The sequence below is a fragment of the Vigna radiata genome, chromosome 4 (assembly GCF_000741045.1).
Source record: "Vigna radiata var. radiata cultivar VC1973A chromosome 4, Vradiata_ver6, whole genome shotgun sequence".
NCBI lineage: Eukaryota > Viridiplantae > Streptophyta > Magnoliopsida > Fabales > Fabaceae > Vigna > Vigna radiata.
In genome coordinates this window covers 6,666,309-6,689,713 of record NC_028354.1, presented here as the reverse complement: position 1 = coordinate 6,689,713, position 23,405 = coordinate 6,666,309, and the positions used below count along the sequence as shown (strand labels likewise).

Sequence of the window (23,405 nt, the reverse complement as noted above, 5' to 3'; positions counted from 1 at the left end):
TTTCCTCAAATCTATGTCCAAAGTAGGGGTGGACAAATCAAACTGCATTGTACTGCACTGCTAAAAACTGAACTTAAAACAATTCAGACAAACTGAACTGTTTTTTGTTTTATCAAACTGAACTGAACTATACTAAATTGTACTAAATTACAGTATGAACTGAATTGAACCATTAACTGAATTGTAAACTACACTAACTGAACTATTAACTGAACTGTAAACTGCACTAACTAAACTGAACTATTAACTAAATTGTAAATTGCACTATAACTATTAACTAAATTGTAAACTACACTAATTTTAACTAAACTACAATATAAACTGAACTGAACTACTAACTATACTAATTTTAAACTTAATTGTACTAATTTTTAAACTAAATAGTATAACAATACATGTTTTTTTAATTGAAATTTATTTTAATATTTATTTCATTTTATTCATAAGTGTCTAATAAATTAATTTTTAATTATTTAATATTATTATTTTCTATTTTATTTATATTTCTTTTATTATTACAAATTATTTTATTTTTTATTTATCTATTTTATTTTATTATTAAAAAATATAAAAAATAACATCTGATACAATATATATATATATATATATATATATATTATATTTATATTTATATATATAACTTAAAAAATATTAAAATATAAATTACATTTTTTATTTTTATTGATACAAAATATAAATTTTGTGATAAAAAAATTGTCTTAAAAAATTAATTATTATTTTTTTTATGTGAAATTTTTTTATTATTAAATAAAGTTTTTTTTACAAGACGAAACTGAAACTAGAGAAGATGTAAGAGTAAATATAGTTCTCACAGTTAACTTAAGTGTAACTAAGTTCAGTTTTTAAAAACTGAACCATAGAATAATACACTGAACTATTAATAAAAGTAGATAAATTACTTTTAGTATAATATAGTACACTTAATTACAATACCCTCGTATTTTTGCCCAACCCTACAAATACATAAAAAAAATGCACAAACAAAGAGCTATTGGTTTTCGCCTCTTGATGGCACCGCTACATCTCCAACCGGAGAGCGAAAGCAAAGTCAATTCTTAAACATGGTAGATTTAAGTTTCGACATGGTGGATTTAATTTGTTTATGCGCATTGCATTTCTATTTATACCCCTGAAGCTGCTACTCCCATTCCCTTTTCCCTCCCAATTCTTTCTCCTACTTTTAACGCTCTCTCTCCGGTCATGTTCTGGCTGCGTCTCAAGAATGTCTCACGCCGTCGTCGGTTTTCTCCGGCCACGGCTGCTTCAAACGAATGACGACCACGGAGTCCGATCTCGATAATGACTTTCCTAATCTCGAAGAGCTCTGGTATCTGAACCTCGCCGGAACCGATGTCTTCGTCGCTTTCCAAAACCTATTACCGATTTTGTAGATGGCTTGGATAAATTTGTTGGAACTGAAGAAGATGAAATCAGTGGGTTGGGGGACAGATTACTGAAACTCTTCAGGGACCAAAGTTGCCTGCCATGTCACAATTTTAACCTCAGCCAACTGCCACACAATCATTTAAGATTGACACTTCATCAAGTTTACCATCTGCAATCTTAAATTTTTAACGTCGTATTTGAACAACATTTTTCTCTCTCGAAAGACCAAAATTGATATTAAGTAAAATAGAATCCATCCCGATTTATAATTTTCACACATACAATTTTTTATTATTATTCAGTCATTTTGCACTCAATTCACAATTATTATTCGATTTACCAAAATATATTTATGACCTTTTTTAAGAATACAATAATACCAAAATACATCCATTACCTTTTTAACATTAGTGTTAGTATTTTTATTTGAATCAATATCAGTATTAGTATTAGTAGTGTTGGTTTTAGTTGTATGAGTATTATATGTTTTATTATTATTATTATTATTAATATAATTATTTCAATACATATCACTAATAATTATTATGTCACATTTATAATTTAATAAAAATAAATTCATATTAAACTATTATTACTTCCTATAATCTATTACTTTAGTTTAATCAATATCAACATATTCATTATGATATTTATTTTGTATGACATCATATTTTAATATATATATATATATATATATATATATATATATATATATATATACTTTAATAACCCCTCATACATACACATTTCATTTTATTATAATATAACTCAAAAGTTTAATCATAGATTTTAACCATATAATCATCATACCCAATATTATACTTAACCTATAATAATTAGGTAAATATAATAATTACGAAACTCTTTATTTAATATTGTATTCATAACTATATTTAAATTTAATTATGTAAATAATTTTTTAAATATGATAATAATTATATTAATTTTTAACACAAGTTCTTTTAAAACAAGAAAATCACGACCCGTGGGGTCTCTAATTAATTAAATAATTTCAAAGGAGGGGACTGTGAGATTCCAGTTCGAATGTCGAAGACGACGAATATCAGCCACACTTAACGTGCAACAAGATTATCCGCCAAACACTAATGTATTTAATTTATTTTTATTTAAATTTAAATAAAGAAAATACACATGGTTAACTTTTTAGTCTTTTTATCTGACGGGAATTACGGACAAATTCGCCTTTGGCCCTTTTCCGTGGTTATCCAATATCCATCATCAGTTCATCACTTTTCTCGTTCCGTCAACGTCATCCGAATATTATCATTATTAGCATATAGTTAAGCTAAATATTTTATTATTATTATTATTTGTAATAAAAGAAAGATGTTATAGTAATAAAAAAGTTGAATTCGGATAAATTATTCACCTGTTCCGTTTTGATCGTTACGGACACATACACCTTCAACTACCTACCTAAGCCCCCTCCCTGAACGGCATGCACGACCACCACTGTAACCATAACAGCAACTGAATTGGACCACGCTGATATGGCGTTATCTTGGCCACACGTGCTGCAGTTTCGTTCTCAATCTTCTCTCGGACACGCTAACTTCGTCTTCTTCTCCGATCTCACCGAATCCCGTTCTGTGGAACTGTCGTTCACTGGTTCCCTCACTCTGCTTCGTCGGTGCAAGATCTCCTGTCAGTCTCCGACGGCGCTGAAACCGGTGAAATGTCTTAGCAGATCCACGGAGGAGAAGCAGAGCGACACCGAAACTACTCTGTCCGACTCCGAGGAAGTTGTCGATGAACCAGATGACGGGAACCGAACTTCCGTTCTGGCAAACGGTCGTGTTGGTTCGCAGAGGATTGTCACCACGTTTTCAGGCGATTCTCTTTCTCTCGGAGTTCGAGAACCGGTTTATGAAGTTCGTTCTTAGTAGCTCTTTTATTTTATTTTATTTTGAGATTTAGTTGAGGAATTCAGGCAATTCTCCTGTTCCAGTTATATGAACTGAAACCTCAAACGGCTTCACTTAATCCAGCTTATAAGTAGGCATTTTGGTATCTCAACTCTCATCGAAACCAATTGTTACGATTTTTATACAAGAGAAGAGTTCACTCCAAAAGATTAGTTCATCAGAGGGGATAATCCCTCTGATTAAGTAACACATTAACTAATTTATCTTATTGGAACTCCTGCAACTAAATTAGCAGCTTAATAAAGTGATCGAACCTTCCCAGTTTTATTAACCAGTAGCAGTTTATCTTTCATCTCACTAGTTTATTGTGCTTCTTTTCCTCTTTCTGTTTGTATAAATTGCGCAGGTCGTTGAAGTGAAGTCTAATGGGAAAGTGTCAACTAGAAAAATCAACAGGAGACAATTGTTGAAGTCAAGTGGTAAGTAAAAGGCATCTATGTCCTGAGATTTGAAGTTGAGAATACTTTCCTCTAGTATCTTATCACATTCTGTTCTTTGTGCTACGCTTATTTCACTTTGAATGAGCTAAACTTAAAATGAGTTGCTTATAAACATGATTACAATAGAACTTGCGCAACAACTGTCTTTTAATGCGGCAATGTATCTGCATCGCGTTCTGTTCTTTTGTGCAATGGTACTGTTCATATATTTATATTATTTGTCCTTTTTTTAATTTTCTGTTTAATTATTCAGGTCTTCGTCCTCGGGACATTCGAAGTGTGGATCCTTCATTGTTTATGACAAATTCAATGCCTGCTTTGCTGGTAAATTTCTTCTTCCCCCTATCATTTCTTAATACCTCGTTGTATGAATGAGCGCACGAAGTCAAGTTAACGAATATATCCACTGATGAGTGCCCCGTTACCATGTTATTGTCAACAATGAATTCCACATTTTTCTTCGTGAAAAATTGTGTGTTTCGTTACATAGTTTAAGAAATATATTTTGACCTTGGTTTTCATCCTCATCCTCCCGAAATTGTGGTAAAGCGTTAGCTACAATGTAATCAAGTGTGTGGATAGGTAAAATGGAAAACTAGACATGTGCCCTAAATTTATGGGAGTAAAAAATACGAGACATCGCTTAGAAATGTTAATTTAATCAACCTATTATTAAAGTTAATAGATAAGTTGTTGTAGAGCTATTATACAATGTTAATAGAAATTCAGCCTCAGAGTTCGTTTATGGTTGATTGTGTGTGTGGATGGATGTATATATGCACACACATACACAAACCTTTTTATGATGTAAACTTTACCCCATACGTCCTAAGGATGAATATACAACTTGAGTATAGATTGCTGCCTTCATCAATCAATTATTTATACCATTTCTTTGTCCTGTATTAGGTCCGGGAGTATGCTATACTTCTAAATCTGGGTTCATTACGAGCAATAGCGATGCAAGATTGTGTACTTATATTTGACAATAATGGGTATTATTCTAATTCTGAAATAATTCATAAATTATATGGGATGCATTACTATCTCTATTTCTTTGTTAAAGAGAATAAAATAAAACTTTTGTTGACATTTATCAGCATAGGGGGGAAAGCTTTTCTAGAGACATTGCTGCCTCGATTGAACCCCAAGAACAGCAATGGAGGACCATCGATGCCATTTGAAATTGAGGTTAGTCTGGACTTTCAAAATTTCTTATTCATTTAGCATCCTGATTAGTAAATAGGAGAAAAACAAAACTAGAGTCGCAGTCACTTCCTGATACCCTTGTGCACTAATGCTGTAGGATTGTGTTTTTCTTTATAATTGAAACAACAAGGAGATCAACAGTCCAATGAGACAACAAAGTAAAGCGAAATTGGTTTGGAGTTGGATATGGTTTTTTTTCAAGGGTTGAAATATGACAGTCCTCTAGTCACCCTTAAGAATGAGGATATATTAAGGATATAAAATGCATTTCTTTCAAATTTTATTCTGAGAAACCAGTATAAACGTGGTAGTTATTAGAATTAAACTTTGGTACATATTAATGTGCTCAAGGTTTGGTAAACCTAAGATGGTGTGGTGTCGTGGTGGTTGTTGTGGATGTTTAGGAATACTAATATAAAATAATGACAATATTATCACTAATAAAATGTATCAAGTGTAAATATGAGGTAGCAGGATCTGATCATGATGACAATTACGAGTGCAGAAAACTAAGAAAAGTGTGTCTTAAACAGAAAGCACATAGGGAACTCTTAAAAACTGTTTTTGACTTTCCGGCAGTCAATTTCCAAGTAATTGGGCCATTGCTCGTTTTGGTAAATACTCTCTTCAAAATCAACATAAGGAATTTCAACATGACTGTTTAGGTGAGGATGCATATAATGAGTTGGCTATCGTGGGTGTAGTTTTGTCATATTTGGCCTGCCATCTTACTCATACTGTTGTGAACTTTCTTCACCTTAGTCATTTGGTGAAATTTTCAGGTTGTTGAAGCAGCATTGCTTTCAAGAATACAGCGACTGGAGCAGAGATTGATGGAATTAGAACCTCGTGTGAGTATGGGAACACAGTGAGTAACTGAGTATATTTATGTTAATTCTTTGTGTGTGTATACTTGCTTGCTGATGCTTTTTCTATTTTGTTTGATTATTATTTTCACAAGTGTCTATTTCTAAACCTGCCTCCGAGTAAAAACTGGTAGGAAAGGCTTTATTTTTTCTCTGTAATGTGTTCCAGCCGCTCCCTATGCAGCAGACATTCTACACGATCTTTAAATATATCCTAAAGTGCAAGTCATGGTGTTTTACTTTTAACATGGCTTGTATCCAGAAGCAGACAACTTTCTTCTTTTAAAATTTGATATACAATGTTGGATTTTTGGTTTTGGAGACCATAACAGATTGTACATTTACTGCTTCCCTCTATCTCTGAATTCACTCCTCGATTGGAATTTTCTCTCCCTCTCCCTTTTGGTCCTAGGTACAAGCCCTTCTCGAGGCCTTGCCAAATAGGTTAACTGGTGACATATTGGAGCAGCTTCGTACTAGCAAACAAACTTTGGTACTTTTGTCTCTATGTTTTTTAACCAATCTTGAGTGGTTTTCAATAAAACTAAAATTTTTTTTTCTTGCTGCCCAATTGCTAGGTTGAGTTAGGTTCCAAGGCAGGAGCTCTCAGACAGATGCTGCTTGACCTTTTGGAGGATCCTCATGAAATACGCCGTATATGCATCATGGGAAGAAACTGCACACTTAATAAAGGAAACAATAATATGGAATGCTCAGTGCCTTTTGAAAAGCAGAATGCTGAGGGTGAGCTATTTGAATCATAAAGGTGTTTTGTGTTGCTTACATCAATATGGATCTTTCCAGTCCACAGTAGTAGAGCTATAACATAGCTTCTCATTCCTTTTTTCCTCTTGATATGCAGAGGAGGAGGAGGAAATTGAAATGCTTTTGGAAAATTATCTTCAAAGGTTATTCTCATTCGAAAAATGTGCAATACATTTCATAGTTGATTTTTTGTGTGCACTAGCGTGTTGAGGATTTATCTGACATTTGTAGAAGGCTGCAGTCACTGAATGAACATGAAAAAAGGGAAATTGAAAGAAAGAACACTAACCCTTCACCTGTCGCTAATACTATTATTACACGAAACTTCAATGTTACAAATCCCATGCACACCCAAAAAATTATTCCAAGTTTGTCCCACGTAGCCTAAGGATGTAGTCTAAGTGGTCCTTCTATAATTTGTGTAACCCAAACAGGTTTTAGAGTTGAGTGAGACACGTTATACTTCTATTACTCTCTAATCCATATTAGAATATCTAAATCGAAACTGCATTTAGAAATAATTCTCATAAGGTGTTAAGTATTTGCTTTATGTATTGCATGTAATTGCGTATGATTTTGTGACTTATATTTTGTTTCAATTTCCTAAATAATTTCTTAATAGTAAGTTATTGGAACTTTTAATTGAGGAGAAAGATAGTTAGTTGTTACCACTTTTACCTGACGATTGAGTATGAAAGTTACTGATAATTATATGTCTAAATTTGTCACTCTATTTTTCTCTTTCAATTATTTTAAATATGAATGTTAATGAAAAATCATATTAATCACTTACAGCTCAAAATATCCCTGTGTGCTCCATTTGCCTTTTCTCCCTATCTTCTTTTTTCACCATGATTCCAACAATTGGTATCTCCTAAGCAACTCTTCCTATCTTTGATGAGGAAAACTATGACCTTTGGACAATAAGAATGAAGTCTTACTTGGATATATTTGATCTTTGGGAAGTTGTGGAAGAGGATTATGACGCATAATCCTACTAGTGCCCCAAATAAAAAGCATAAGGAATGCAAAAGAATGTCTTTTTGTTGGTGTTTTTTAGACCATCTTTACAAGAATCGTGGTTTTTAAATCAGTAAAATGAAATTGGAATTATCTAAAGTAGGAGTATGCTGAAGAGGAAAGAATACAAAATATTCAAGTACATAATTTAATGACGGAATTTGAGTAACAAAAGATGGAAGAGGTCAAGGAATAATCAAACAAAATTACCGGACAAAGATTTTGCTGATCCTAAAATTGCTGAGAAAATTCTAGTAACGGTCTAGAGAGGTACAGAATTTGTCTAATATCAATTTGGCAGAAGTGCTACATGCCATATGGGCCCAAGAGCACAAAGATTGATGAGACTAGATCATGCTGTTGAAGGTGATTTGTGAGCTGAACATAATGATGTTGAAAACAAAAGAAAAACACAAAGAAGAATCAAGCATCAATAAATATTGAGCAAACAATCAAATTAAAGACAAGGAAAGAAAGAAAAACTATCAACCTTGTCAACACTATGGCCAAAATAGTCATCCACCTTTCAAATGTTGGAAGAGATCAATTGCAAAATGTAACTAGTACAAATGGATGGGACACGAATATGTAATTTGCCAAAACAAAAATCACCACGATGAAGGAGCTCAAACTTCTAATAAAGAGCAAAAGGATCAACTGTTTTTAGCCCCTTGTTTCTTGAGTAGTGAGTTGAGTGAAATTTGGTTGACTGATGGTGGTTGTCCCAATCCCTGACCTTTGATATGAGACTTTTACGACATTTGAGGTCAGTGTCATCAATGTCAGAATTGGCAATGGTAATTATACCTCAGTCAAAGGAAAGGAGAGAATTGCAATCCCAAGTTGAGCAAGCACAAAACTAATTTCTCACGTTCTTTTTGTTCTTAAAATTAACGAAAACTTGTTAAGTGCCAATCAATTGATTGAATGAGGGTTTGAAGTTTTCTTTAAAGACATATTACTTTAAGGAGAAGATCAAAGGAGAATGTTTTGCTATATAAATTCATTGTAGGAGGAGCAAATTGTTTTCTCATTCAAGAAAAATCTTATAAATCTGATATAAGTGGCTCAAACATTATCTTCGTTAAGGGTTGCTGCAGATGAGTGAAAAATGATTGGTACTTGATGTCCCTAGGTTTAAGGTTAAAATTTCAAAGCTTGTCAATTTGGAAAGCAAAACAGACAACCTTTTCCAAAGGCGGCATGGAAAGCATTAAGAAACTTGCAATTGATTCATACAAGGGCTGCAAGATCTTAAAGAACATCTTCATCCAAAGTTAATCTTTATTATATTATATTTGTTGATGACTTCACACATTTTTTTCCTTCACATACACATTAAAGGTACGTGGCTGGATTTTTTTTTTTTTTTTAAGTTCAAAGTCAAGGTTGAGAATGACAGTGGTCTCAAAATTCAGATTTTGAACTCAAACAAAGGCATGAAGTACGTATCTAAAAATTTTTATCTTTAGGAAATTATAACCTTTAGTATTAACTTACCGCTCCCTATACGCCACAACAAATCAAGGATAGTGAGACGATAAAACTATTTTGGAGATGGTAAGATGCATGTTTTATGAGAAGAATTTTGTTACAGAAATTTTAGGTAGAAACAATGAGTATAACTATTTTTCTTCAAAATGAACTTCCCATAAAGGCATCGATGAATCAAACACCATTTGAAGCTTGGTGTAGTTCAGGACCATCCTTGAAATTTGTTAGAATATTTGGTTGTTTGTGTTTTACGTATGTCCCATGTAGCAAGTGAGATAAACTAGCAAAAGAGTATATCATTAGGAACTTTATATTCTACATTATAGTTAACAAAGCCTGTAAAATCTTTCAGCCACAATCGTAAAAATATGTTATTACCATGGATATTCACTTTTTGGAGAATAAAGAATGGAAATTTAACGATCTAAAGAATCAAGTGTTGAAAGATCTACACCAAAACTTTCTTGCTTCAAGTTTAGCAGATGAATGTTGGTAGAATGAGTTAGTAGATATTAAGAACCAAGAAATGGAAAGAGGAATAAAAGAAAGATCTTATTGATCTCATTCAACACTTCGTTGCATTGTTCCTTTTTAAGTTCTTGATGTAACACACAAATAGGGGATTCTTTTGTTTCTCCCTCAGTACAACCACCAAAGGTGGCTAATTGCACCTTTCTTGTCCAAGAATGAACCTCCGTATTATTGCAGCATTTTGACCCACTCCCTTGTATGTATGATTTTCTTGACATGTTTGGTTGAATGGGGATTGATATCCTCTTTAATTTTTTTTTCTTATTGGTGATCTTATCTTCCAACATGATGTCTTGCTTTTTCATTAACCCTTCCAATCACATGTTGACCTTTTTTATTCCCTCAATATTCTTCATGTGAGAGGGATGTGTGGACCTTTCCTCATCTTTAACTTTTTCTCTTCAAGAATGCTTTCTTTGATCTTCAATATCTTGTGGAGTTTATGCTAGGAAGAATAATATTGTACAGTACTTGAATTGCTTGTCTCCCTCACAAACCTCCCTTTTCAATTTCTCACCTGTATAGACTGAGTTTTCTCCACCATCAGGAAAAACCTTACCTTTCTTGAATTCTAAAAGTAAATCTTTAAATTGCCTCATGCCAACAAACTCTCCTTTACTAAATCCAGGTCAGTTTTCAGTCTATTTTCCATGTTCGCTGACCCAATTTTCCAAAGCACCCACTCTAATCTCCATCACACAATTCGAATCTGAAAGGGTGGACCAATTGTTAGAAACCAATGATTGGAAAGATAAAGAAAAGAAATAATTTTGAATAGTATGAAAAGAACAATAAATAGCATTCTCTCCTCCAAGGGTTTCACCTCCACAAAGGAGTTCTCCTTTCACGCAGAGCTAATGCTCGATGTACAAAATGAATGAGCATTCTTCCTTTTTTCTCTTACATCCTCTTATTTTTAACTCATTAATTCCCTATTAACTAATCAATGTCATAATTGCATCAACCAACTTCCCCTTTCCAATATTCTGACAGTTAATGATATTCATACAAGAGGTACTAAATTGCTCTCTGATGTTTATGAAAAATGCAACGTTGTTGTATGTGAGCTTGCAATCTATGAAGAAGACTGAAAAATTCCAATTATGGTTACTGAAATGAAAGAGGAGCCTTTGATGATAGAGAAAAACCAAATTTAATGATGGTGATTCTATTAATAAATAAAAGGCTAGGGTTGTAGTGAAGTTTATGCTCAAGTTTTTTGTGTGGATTACTCTGGTACATTTGCACTGCCATTACGTTGTTGCATGCTTTAGCTGCTCAAAAGAATTGGAAAGTTGATTAACTTGATGTCAAACAACATTAAATGGTTTCTTACAAGAAGAAATGTTTATCATGAAACCTCAAGATTTTGTAAAAGAAGGAGATTAATATAAGGTTTATATTCTCAAGAAGGCTCTTTAGGGCTAAATCATTCGTAGCTTGGTACAACAAAATTGATGAACGTTTGTTGAGCTTGGGTTTTTTCAAAAGCTTGTCAGGGTCAACAGAATCCGTCAAAATAGATAGAGTTGACATTTTTATCATCTCACTCTATGTGGATGATGTTCTTGTCATAAGAAACAGCTCAAACCTTGTGGAGAAATTAAGAAAGAGATGATGATGTTGTTTGAGATGATAGATCAAACAAGGAGAAAATGAAGTCTTCATTTGTCAATAGAAGTATGCTAAGGAGATATTGAAGAAATTTAAATTTGAAAAGTATAAATAAACGAATATTCCGATGAGTCATAAGGAAAAACTTTGTGAAGAAGATGGATCAGAGATGATAGGCCAAACATTTTAAAAGCATGATTTGTTTGATTTATCTTACAACCACTGGGCTTGACATCATAAATTATGTAAGCATATTGTCTCAGTTTATGCATTTTGCAAGTAAAATGCACCTCAAAGCTACAAGGATGTTTAGATATGTTGAAGGCACATGCAAGTTTGGCCTTAAGTACCAGAAGATTGAAAATTTCAAGCTAGATTTCTCTGGTAGTGATTAGGTGGCTCAATTGTTGATATGAGAAGCACTTCAGGGTACTATTTTGGCTTTGGATCATGTTTTCTTTTGTATGAAGCTTGGAAAAACAAGAAATTGTCTCTCAATCTACAAAAAAAAGTTGAAGTTGAATTTGTTTATGTAACCTCTACTGATAACCAAACTTTGTGGTTGAGGAAATTTAGTTGACCCTGACATAGAGCGGAAGGAAAGCATAAAGAATTTTGTTGACAACAAAGTTGCAATGACGACAAATCCGATTATCAAAGAAAATGATGAGGCTACCAAACCATGCAGAGGGCAACAATGAAATAATGAAATAGAAAGAGGGAGGGGCAAGGATTGAACCAACGACAGTAACAACATGAACAAGCGAAAGCTGTTTTTAGACAGTACCTGTGCAATGAGGATCATGATACTCCTAAAACAAGTTATGAGGATAAAAAGTACCCTATGGCCGAAGCACAAGAGATGTTGTGTTATGGTGGTAGTAATTTTAATGTTTATCCATTACAGACCAAAGGCTGACTTGTTTAGTATTTACTGCAAATCAGTGTATTTCTTCTCCCACTCTTATTGGATGACCACATAAATGGTCTGGTTGTGCTGAAGGTTTCCTAGGCAAAATTCTGTTTGTATGTGGTTTGTTATCATACATCTTAGAACATTTTATTGGGTCTTTTAGGTTATAAGATTGTGTTTTATGCAAAAGGGTTAGAGCACCCGAGTGTTCTCTATTAATTTTATTTTTTGCTGATAAAAAAAAAAAGTTGCAATAGTTATACAATACCATCCTTCATATGAAAATTTAGTTTTTAAACATGAAGTTATTTTTCTTAAGAGAAGTGCAGAAAAATGAAATTGTTACTCTTATTTAATATAGAACAGAAAACCAGGTTACAAGTGTCTTTACCAAGCCACTAACCATCAACAAGTTCAAGTTCTTAAGATAGAAGGTTGAAGTTTGTAATCCTTAAAGCAAGGAGTAGTGTTAAGCATTTACTTTGTGTATTACACCTGACTTTAATTTTCTGTTTCAGTTTTCTATATAATTTCATAGTAGTATAAGTTATTGCCAGTTTTACTTGAGCAGCAAATCAGTCAGTTACTACTTTTACTTCAGGAGCAAGTCCGTATAATTACTATATCTATAAATGTGCAATATATTTTACTTTTTCAATTATTATAAATATAGACGATATTGATCAATAAAATATCAGATTCATTGATTTCAGCTCAAAATATTCTGACATATTTTGTTTCTTCTTCTATCCTAACTTGTTTTTCTGCCTTAATTCCAATATAAAGTTTTCAAACTCAATCATTTGTTTATTAGTCTAGCAAATGCCCTTTGCTTTCTTTTTGCTTGTGAGTCTACCATTTCTGATGATTACATCACAGAAATGATTTCTCTAAATGCACTTACAGATGTGAATCCTGTCATGGTCAAGCTGAAAGACTTCTTGATTCTGCAAGGGAAATGGAAGATTCTATAGCTGTCAATTTGAGGTTTGAATATCTTTATCTCTTGATAGTTGATTAGGAATAACTTGAGATACTACATAATTTGAAGTTAGAAAGTTAGTGTTCTTCCGAAGCCATGAATATGCCAACCATGTAGGGATGAATCAAGAATTTCAAAATTCAAATCTCACAATTAAGAATGCATGTAATATTGGATGCTGTTATTGTAAACGTAAGGGAGCCATCTCAATTCTTTCTCACAACAGTCTTCCATAGAGTAACCTGTGAGCATTCTGCATTTAAACAGACATTATGATATAGATTAGGTTAAATTTAAACCCCATCCAGAAAAAAACAATTGTTTACGTCATTAACTCTATCATTAGAAACCTTCTAATAAAATTTATTTCATTCAACAGTTCACGAAGACTTGAGGTTAGCAGAGTAGAACTCCTTCTGCAGGTTGGAACATTTTGTGTGGCAGTGGGTGCCCTTGTAGCAGGTACACAGTTTGGGTGATTATTGGATGCGATATATAAAATGGTTTCTTTTTACAGCAATACATACAATGTTTTTTTTTTTTTTCTTACAGCAATATATACAATGGGCATCAACAACTCATAGTTTATAGCCAAAAGAAGAAAACCAAAGTTTTAGCCAGAAATTATTTAATTAATCACTCTAAAAACCACATCAACCAGCGAAACAAAACTTATATACAATAGAAACTGATATAACAGAAAGCCCATGCATGGCCATATCACGTGATAGAGGGCAATCAAAACATGTCTTTAGAATTTAATAAATCATTATCAATTTAGTTCTGAAGTTTGGCCAGATACATGATTCTACCATCAAGCCACCTGGTCACTGTGTATGCTATATAAATGTGGCACGATTATGATCATGGCTCCATTTTACCGCTTTAAAATATTTATGAAAAATAAACTTAATTAAAGAAAATAAATTCAACTATTCGAGTAAATGTACACAAATATAATTGTTAAGATGTGCTAATCTATTTTTTAATAGCATATATTTGAAGAGCTATATTATTATCTATATAATAACATATAAACAAGATATTTGATATTTGAAATGCTTTCAACAAATCTTAGAAAGATGCATCAAATTTTTTATAATCGACAAAATGTCTTCTATTCATAAGATTGTCGTCTATAATTTGCAAGACAAAATGTATAAACTATCATAAAAAGTGACTTCTTCAAATATTTTAAGATAAAATAACTAATGATCATTACATCAATATAAGGAGATAGAAATATATACTCGCTTTTCTAATCAATGCATATTATGGCATGAATAATTATGTCAACTGCAAAGACTGGTTTATTATCTGAGAGGATATTATAACTGTTCCCTAATTTTATTAAGATATATTTCGGTGAGTTCAGGTATATTCGGCATGAACCTGAAGTCCTATCTTGAGGAGCATGTGGTATGTGAATTGGCGTCTAAAGTCTTATTCCCTGCATGATTTGCTTGATTCTTATTGGAATCAGTCTTTAATAACCTTGTGTTTGGACGTGATGCAGTTGGCATTTTGGCTGACAACAGCGGGGATAATTGTTGGTGGAATTATTGCTTTCTTTCTGATGTATTCCTACCTCAGGGCGAGAAAAATATTTTGATTGAAAGAAGCTTCATATATTTAGGTAATCTTAACCTGTCTCTGTCTCCCTACAATGCAGCTCTAAACCATTTTTCATCCGTCATTGAATCTATTAGCATGATATTGCCAATGTAACACTTATAATCCATGATATCTCCATAGATGCCAATGACCTTCTAGTATCAACATAGCTAGCGGTGACTGAAAGATTTAGAAAGTCTAAAAGACAAATTTAAGAATGGCATCTTTTTATCATAATTTTATTTAAATATTTTTTTTAAAATTTTTTGAGACATTTATTTCTTGGAGACTTAAAACCATCAGTACTAATTTTTTTTTTTAAGACCGTTTTTTCTTGAAAGGTTACATCAATTAGTACTAAAAACAATTTTTAGATCGTTTTTTAGAAGTCTAAAAAAAGGACTCTACTTACTTGGACCTTAAGCCCTTAAGCCCGTCCTAAAAATAACTATATTAATTCCTCCGAACCTGAAGGGAATCTAATGTCGTTTTAAGGTAATGTCAGGTTGTGAACATTGTAAGCACCCACAAATGCAATGATTTGCACGAGGATCAATCATCCAAAATGATTTCGAATGTATCCATGATGGTACTCACATTACTGAGCTGTGATGAGCATTAATTTTCATTCTTGTTTTGGAGAGGGGGAAGCATTTTTTGGTTGAATTAATAATGTATATGGCAACGACTGTCATGACAGAAGCGATCATCGTTTGGCTATTGTGAATGTAGGCGTGAGTCTTGTGTACACTAAAACATTATTCAACTTATGATACTGTATGCTATGTTGAGGTTCAAGGCATTGCATCTTCAGATTCTAAGACCTCGTACAAAAATCTCTCCACGAACGCTAATTGCGTTCTCTTAAGTATTATTTACAATCATGAATTTCATAACACAAGATATCCTCTCCTTTCTTTCATTATTAAGACTTTTATAAAATATATTGTGGGCCAAATTCACTTTGGTTGTAATCCTAATCCATTTGGCTGCACCATATCAAGTTTCTTGCTGCATCCCACCAAAAAGCTTCCAAAAAATTATTTTCTTAATAGAAATGGGATGATTATACAGAGGAAAAAAAATTTCCAGATTTAGTTTAATGTGTTCCAGAAAATGAATTCTGGAATGATATGGTGCAGGAAGTAATAGCTAAATCCATTTTATGTAAAGGCTTTACGGGTGGGAGTGTTTCGACCTTCATTCTTTGGACCAATAAAAGAAAACTTATCTTAAATATGAGTTATGATTGATTCATGGATCATAAATTAAATTGACAACTCTACCCCTAATTATTTATCGTTCATTGATTACTAAAGTTCTACTACGAAGGATGAGTTGGTTAAAAAATATTTAGTAAAGCTCTATTCTAAAAACTATTATTCATAAGATATTTTTTTAAAGACAGATAAGAATAAATTCTTCAACGAAGGTAATGATCGTGAGCTTTCTAAAAATTAGACAATAAATTTAATCAAGATAGAAAAGTTTTTTTCTTGTTTTATTTTAGGAAATCTCATTTTTTATTTATCTCGTGTCAACGGACTCTGATAAAGACCGGCTTGCAATTTAAATCTTCGAAGATCTGATGTGATAACAAATTGTTTAGAAGAGAAATATAGGAAGATTTAAATAGTTGAGAGACTAAAATGATTACTAAAACTTAGTGACACGTGTGACTTTGGAAGACTAGATTAAAAAATCTATTTTTAAAAAAAAAAATAGCTTCGTCAAACCTTTTCTTTTCCTTTGCCAAACAATAACAAATTGTCTTTTTTTAAAAATCATGTCATGCTTAGATCAAAGTTCAGTTTTAGGTTAAAACTCGCGAAATTACTGATAAAAAACAAACCAAAACTAGGACACAAAAGATGCATGAAGTAAAGTCTACAGCAACAAAATCTGATATATGGATACTAATAAAGCATAAGAAAAAAATAATAATGATGATGATAACTCGTTCAAATGTACAGTTCGAACCCCTCAAATATAGCACTTCCAAAAAGATGAAAATCTAACCTAGGGAGAAGCTTCATACAAATTCTCCAAAAAGATAAAACAGTGGTTATATCACAGTGTGACTAGCTTCCCCATAAAGGGTTTCTTCCCAAACGACCACCTCATGTATGACCTTGTTGCATGTAACAGTTAACTATAACATCATGCTGCAGGGACAACCCAGGCTTACCATATAAACAAAAACAGATGGCATACCCACCTAAACAAGCCAATTTAACTTCCATTTTTATGGCTTCCCAAATTGGAACTCTTAGAGTTACTTTGAATTTCCATCTATGGCCATATTCCCTATACCAACTTCCACACCCTCCTGCTCTTTTTCCCTCTGCATCTTTTCAGATATTTCCCCGTCAATTGCAGCATGCTGTGAAGCAGCTACTGAGGGCTCAAGAGTCCGGGGACCAGCACTGAACCATGGATGCTGAAGGCACTGTGCAGCGGTTGGCCTCTTTTCAGGGACAAAATCAAGTAATGGAAGAAGGAACTCAGCCATGCCATTTGCATCTTCTTCACTGAAATCATACTTCTCTATCATCACCTTATTAAGAGGCCAGAAACGCAATCGCCGGATGTGTCTCAAATCGCCATATCTGTTGAAAAAATCACGGGAATAGCGGCCACCAAGTGCAATCTGAAGGTAAAGATGTTCAATTTTTATGAAAGGGAACAGATAAAATATTCATAGTTCTTGAATAACATCTTGCCGTAAATTACCATATTTGTTTATTTTTTTTATTGAAACAGAAAAATGATTGAATAGAATAGGATCAGGAAAAAAGTGTCTAAAATATGTTGAATATTTTTGTTCATGATCATATCAACATGCAAGTTGATTAGAACAGCTCTGATGTTGACCATCCAAAATGGAAAAGCAGGCCTACCTTGCGAGGCATCATCCCAAGAAGCTCCATCATCAGTGCTAGATGATCCTGCAGAGTAGATTCCAAATTATCAACAATCCATAGATTGAGATCCAGATCCAAATAACCACAGCAGTATTTCACAATTTCATATATTTGTTTAAAAAGAAAAGGAAATGAAGACATTTTCAGTTAGTATTACGCACAGATAGTGTACATTATTTTAAATGAACGAAGGTTTAGAGCTTAGAGCCCCTTTCATTTTTAAGCATGTTATTTGACCTCATTGGTCCAAACTTCAAAAAGTTCTTAAAGAAGCATGGTTAAGCATCAACTCTAAAGTTCAATTGAATGAACAAACAAGATTATAACAAAGTTGTGGGATATTGCAAGAGATGACTTCTCATTGGATGGCAATGAGATTTTGGAGATTGTTAGCTTATCTCTTGATAACCCAAACTTAGAAGATTTGTTTATAATTGTTTCTCTTGATTTGTTTGATTATGAAGCATGATTAGTACTACTTACTAGACTTACAATTCATATGTGTGTGCATGTTGTGTTCTCATGTCATATATATTTTAATCTATCCGTATCCTAGTGTTTGTGCCGTATCCACATCCATGCCTTAGACATTTATAAGGCTTTGGGCTCTCCAAATACAACTAGCTTTTATGGTGTGGGTCTCTCAAGATTCAAAATCAATTGGTATCATAGCCTTCTGCAATAGAAGGTGTAACTCTCCCAAGGTTCTTAACAAATATTTACCAAACAAAACTCGCAGAAATGTTATTTTAATGCAGATATGATTCAAGAATATGAGGTACAAAATTGAATTTTAACACTGAAAAACAACCCAAACGGTCAAGGACAAGTTTCATTCTCAGAACAAACATGATAGCTAGCCAGTTTTAATAGTCATAACAATAATAGTAATATAATAGTAACAGCAAGTGTTAGATAATTATGGCATGAAATGAAGCCAACCAGTTCTTTCAAAGTTCAAACAGGTGCACTTACCTCATCCCTGTCATAGTTGTCACCACTATGAGGATCAAAAAGAACATCGCCGGTGGCAAGCTCAAAGCAAATGCAAGCAAAGGACCATAGGTCAGCTGGAGTTGAATATTTAGATCCAAGAAGAACTTCGGGACACCTATACTGCCTTGTCTGAATATCATTTGTGAATTGTTTATAGGTCCAACAAGCATTACCAAAATCAACTAGCTTGCACTTAAGATCGACAGATGCAAGCAACTTCTTTCTTGTAGAGCGGCTACCTCTCCTGTGCCCATGACTTCCTTGGGGAACATCCTTATTTTCAGAAGTCTTTGATGATTCATCTTTACTACCAGGGCTATTAGGTTTATTGTCACCAGATTCTACACTTGGCTTCACATCAGTACTACAATCATCTTGTTCATCAGGTGCTTTGGAATCCTCCTCAGCTTCCTCGGCATGCTCCCTTCCAACACAGCCCTGGGCTAACTTTTTAGCCTTTTTTCGCAATTTCTTTTTCTGGTTCTTGGTTAGATCTCCATTAACATTCTTATTGGCTATTGTTATCCCATTTTTTGTAACAGTCTTATCCTTCGTGTTTGGAAGGATAAGTGGAACACCTGATTTTCTAGGATCCTTAGATGGATCTATGGGAGACAGAAGCAGGACATTCTCAGGCTTCAAATCAGTGTGTATTACAGAAAGCTCACGGTGCAAGTAATCCAAACCCACCAAAATATGGAAACAAATTTCCTTGACCATAGGAAGGGAAACACCTCGGTAATCACTATACTTGATAAGGGTAAGAAGATTATCACCAAGGAATTCAAAAACCATACAAACATGCTGGCCATTAGGCCCTGAATGCTTAAAGTTATCCAGAAGCTTTACAACACATTTTTTGTCATCTGGATCCCCATCAGCAATTTGTTTGAGTATCTTTATCTCGTCCATTGCCGCCTCAGTGTAATGCTGAGCACTCTTTTGAATTTTTAAGGCAACATATCGCTACAAACAAAACAATTTAAACCATCACTAATAAAGTTCCAAACTATAGATTGCTACATGTATGTTAGCTAGGCATTGAAATGATAGAGAATAACATGTACTCTATTTGGATAAATTTCTTTATAAGCCTTTATAAGAGGAGACAAATTAATTGAACTTTTCCCATAAGCTAAAACCAACTTCTATACTTAACTCAATGTATTTTTTCCTCTCCTTTATGTGCTTCTAAAGAAGTTCATAGAGACAAGATCACAGTCCAAACAAGAATTTCCACCTAATGACAGGAACTCTAATGTGGCACAGCAGCAAGACCAACAACGCGGCAAATTAAAAGGACAAGGCAACAAAAAATCAAATAACCGTATTACAGAATCCGTTAGCTGAAGATGGGAGATCGATGCATATAATAAAATAAAACAATATATAAAAAAAATGAACTCTTGAGACTCCTTTACTAGAGAACACTAGAAGTTGACAGTTTTCTTTCAATAGCAAACCATAGACCATCATTTCATAGAAAAAAAATTGTGATAAATATAAACAGAAAATTCTCCAAATCTCCTGACCACATACACTCTTCACAACCCAAAAAAAAAAACAAAACTTAAACTCTCTTAACTAATTGTAAATTGTCAAAAGCATTCGTTTCTGACATCTTGCGAGGAAACAAAACAAAAAGGGCACGAACCGATTTGTTAATGTCCCAAGCGAGCCACACAGTGGAAAAATGACCCCAACCAAGCTTGCTCTGTACCACATAGCACCCATTCTTGAAAGTGTCACCAATTCGAACCGCATGGTACCCTCCGCGCCTGTAATCTTCGGTTCCTTCGTCCTCCGAACTGTAATCACTCACCTCACTCCGGTCCTCCGCCATTGAAGGACCTTCAAACACAAACCCGCTCTGAGACGGCGACGGAAGAAGCAAAAGAAATCAAGGAAGACAAATGGGAAAATTTCAACGAAGATGAATGGATTTGAACAATGAAGAGAAATATTGGGGTGAGAAGGAGGCGAGAGAGGGCCTTGAATTCGGTGAAAGGTGAATGTGGGAAATTAGGGTTTTTGAGTTGGTCTTGTTGCCGGGAAAACAACATAAGAACTAAGAAGGGAATTCATACATAAGCTACGTTTGTTTTCATTTCAAATAAAATAAAACTAAAAGATAAATGCTTATTTTTCATAACTACAAGTTATAGTAAATAAATATTTTTAATATATAAATTTTATTCCAATTAAATTTTATAAAAATAATAAATTTATGATAAACAGTTTATATAATATGTTCAAATTTTATTTTAAGTTTTGATATTTTAAAAGATATTAAAATTTAATTTAAAAAATAAATTGGAAAAAGTAAATATTAGAAAGAATAACTTAAAGTATTTATGTTCTTTTCTTGTACATATTTTACATCTTAATATATTTATTTAATATATGTAATGAAAAGTTGTCCTCTTCTGTTTTTTTTTTTTTTATAACTTTCAAGTTTCTTATTATCTCATTTTTTTTTCATAGGTAATAAAAGGCTTTTTTCTAATTAAGGATTTTAAATTGTTTTATTTATATTTTAAATTTATTAAATAATATATCAAGTTTAAACAAATAACATAAAAAATCATATGAATAAATATTACAACAATTATATTCAAATCAAAACCAATATATACATTAACATTAAGATTATTAAATTTAAACTTAATAAATATAGATACGTAAAGATATGTGATTTTGCTTGTTTGCGTAATAGTATCGAGGAAAATATTTTTTTCGTTAATAACACATGTTACTTTTTTAATTTCTAAGATACTGTTTATTATATTTACTTAGATAGAATAGCTTTTAATAGGTTCACAATTTCGTTTTTGAAAAATCGAATTTTAAATATCTTTTAAAATGTTTTTATTAAAATTAAGTTTGAATGAGTTTGGAAAACTATGAAAAGTTTCGATGGTTTTTTAAATTTGGTAGACAAATTTAATTTTTTTTTAATAATTTTATTTTATTTTTGCTTAGTATAAAATTCGGTTTTTCGAAACCTAATTCTAACTTTGTAATGTTTTTTTTTACACAAGTTTGAGTTAGAATTCGTTTTCTGGAAAATCGAATTGACCTATATTTTTTTTTATAAATGATAGATTAAAATTCGATTTAAAAAAACTAATTTTTGAGTTTTGTTTTGTAAAACTTTTTTCGAAAATATAAATTGGAGTGTGGATTTCAGACAATCGAATTCTCACCACCTTATATTTATGAACGTAAGTTTTGAAATTTTTTCAAAATGTATTTTAAAATTCAGTTTCTAAAATACCGAATTTTAAGTTTATTTTTGTTATATTTTTGTGAAAATGTATATTGTAATTTGTTTTTTGGTATATTGAAATTTGAGTGAATTTCACGAAAAGATAGGAATGAATTTGGTTATCACCAAACTAAATTTTGACTTTTGTTAGTAGTGATCCATAATTGATTTCAAAGATAATTTATTATTTAATTTTTACTTAATTGAAATGAAGAAGGAGAATTATTTTTTTAAGATAAATATAAGTTTTATTCAATGAATTTAATGATGGGATATAGGTCCTCTAATGCCAGGATTGTGAGGACAATGATTTCTTGTGTGGCCTGGGATTTGACAGTATGAGCAACAATTTTGTGGGTGTGGTCATTCTCTGATATCCATTTCAGTCCTAATTCTGGATGATTTTGGTAGACCCTTTTCATTCCTTTTTGTGGCTGGATGAGGCCAAATTTTTGTGCCTTGGTATGATGACCAATATTCTTCATGTCGTAACTCTCCAAAAATATTATTATACGCTTTCATGATGACATTCAACCTATAGTAGGGATTGATGTAAATGTTAAAGTCGTGATGAGCATGTTTGCAAGTTGCTAAGACATGTGAACACGATAGATGAATCTTTTGAAACTTGCCACAATCACACCATCGTTCATCTAATATGACAACAAATTTTCATGCAGGTCGTATTTCTCTTAGATTTACCATCTCCTCGACTTTGAATCTTTTGTATTTTTATCAAATTCAACAACCCTGTGGGTGTTTGCTTTCGAATCACCATCATGTAGGACCTTCGTGGCATTTTCAGAATAAACATGACCAGCACTTATCATTGTAGTTATTTGTTTCCCTCTTTCTGTGAAAAAGGCGTTGCATCTTATGTATGTGGCCAATACTATGGAGGGGATTAGTAAATTTATTGTCTTCCTCAAGACTGAGTTAATTGTTTTCGTTGGATTTGTTGTTAGAAGACCCCGTCTTCTGCCTTCATCATATGCAAGTGTGAATTGTTGTCTTGGAATTTGATCAATCCAAGTTGTTGCTTTGGGATTGTTTTCTCTAATGACATTGTAGTAATAGTTACATTACGGTTGAGTCATTATGTATGCTGCAAAACATAAACTCTATCAACATCGAGTTTCCAAAACCATTGAAACCTTCAAGGGTTAATAAAATAAAATTGTTAACTAAGTTTCAAAAACCATTCAATCCTTCAATGGTTTTCCAAACCCATTCAACTCATTCATGGTTTTCAATAATTAAAAAAAAAATTGTTCACCGAGAAAGGGTTTTCTAAATCTATATAGTTTTCAATAATTAAAAACAATTAAAATTGTTCACCGAGTTTCAAAAACCATTCAATACTTCAATCATTTTCCAAACCCATTCAGAAAGGGTTTTCCAAATCTATATGGTTTT

At 32.7% G+C, this 23,405-nt stretch overlaps 2 protein-coding genes across 3 annotated transcripts; one reads left to right on the top strand and one right to left on the bottom strand.

Moving 5' to 3' along the window:
- The first annotated feature begins 2,776 nt into the window (after positions 1–2,776).
- LOC106759303 (magnesium transporter MRS2-11, chloroplastic) lies at positions 2,777–15,622 on the top strand. Of its 2 annotated transcripts, none has more exons than XM_014642413.2 (14): positions 2,777–3,299; positions 3,700–3,772; positions 4,047–4,117; positions 4,703–4,788; positions 4,894–4,984; positions 5,785–5,853; positions 6,281–6,361; positions 6,447–6,612; positions 6,731–6,776; positions 13,112–13,192; positions 13,567–13,649; positions 14,563–14,606; positions 14,704–14,823; positions 15,307–15,622. In XM_014642413.2, the coding sequence occupies exons 1-13, from the start codon at positions 2,919–2,921 to the stop codon at positions 14,797–14,799; spliced, it is 1,368 nt and encodes a 455-aa protein (XP_014497899.1). In that variant the 5' UTR covers positions 2,777–2,918; the 3' UTR covers positions 14,800–14,823; positions 15,307–15,622. The 2 variants fall into 2 exon arrangements, with proteins under 2 accessions (XP_014497899.1, XP_014497900.1); XM_014642414.2 differs by having other exon boundaries at positions 15,297–15,622.
- A 1,060-nt stretch (positions 15,623–16,682) lies between these two features.
- LOC106759540 (SRSF protein kinase 1) lies at positions 16,683–20,808 on the bottom strand. Its single transcript, XM_014642753.2, has 4 exons — positions 20,376–20,808; positions 18,701–19,687; positions 17,702–17,749; positions 16,683–17,451 (listed from the first exon to the last, which is right to left on the bottom strand). The coding sequence occupies exons 1-4, from the start codon at positions 20,562–20,564 to the stop codon at positions 17,077–17,079; spliced, it is 1,599 nt and encodes a 532-aa protein (XP_014498239.1). The 5' UTR covers positions 20,565–20,808; the 3' UTR covers positions 16,683–17,076.
- Between the last annotated feature and the right edge of the window lie 2,597 nt (positions 20,809–23,405).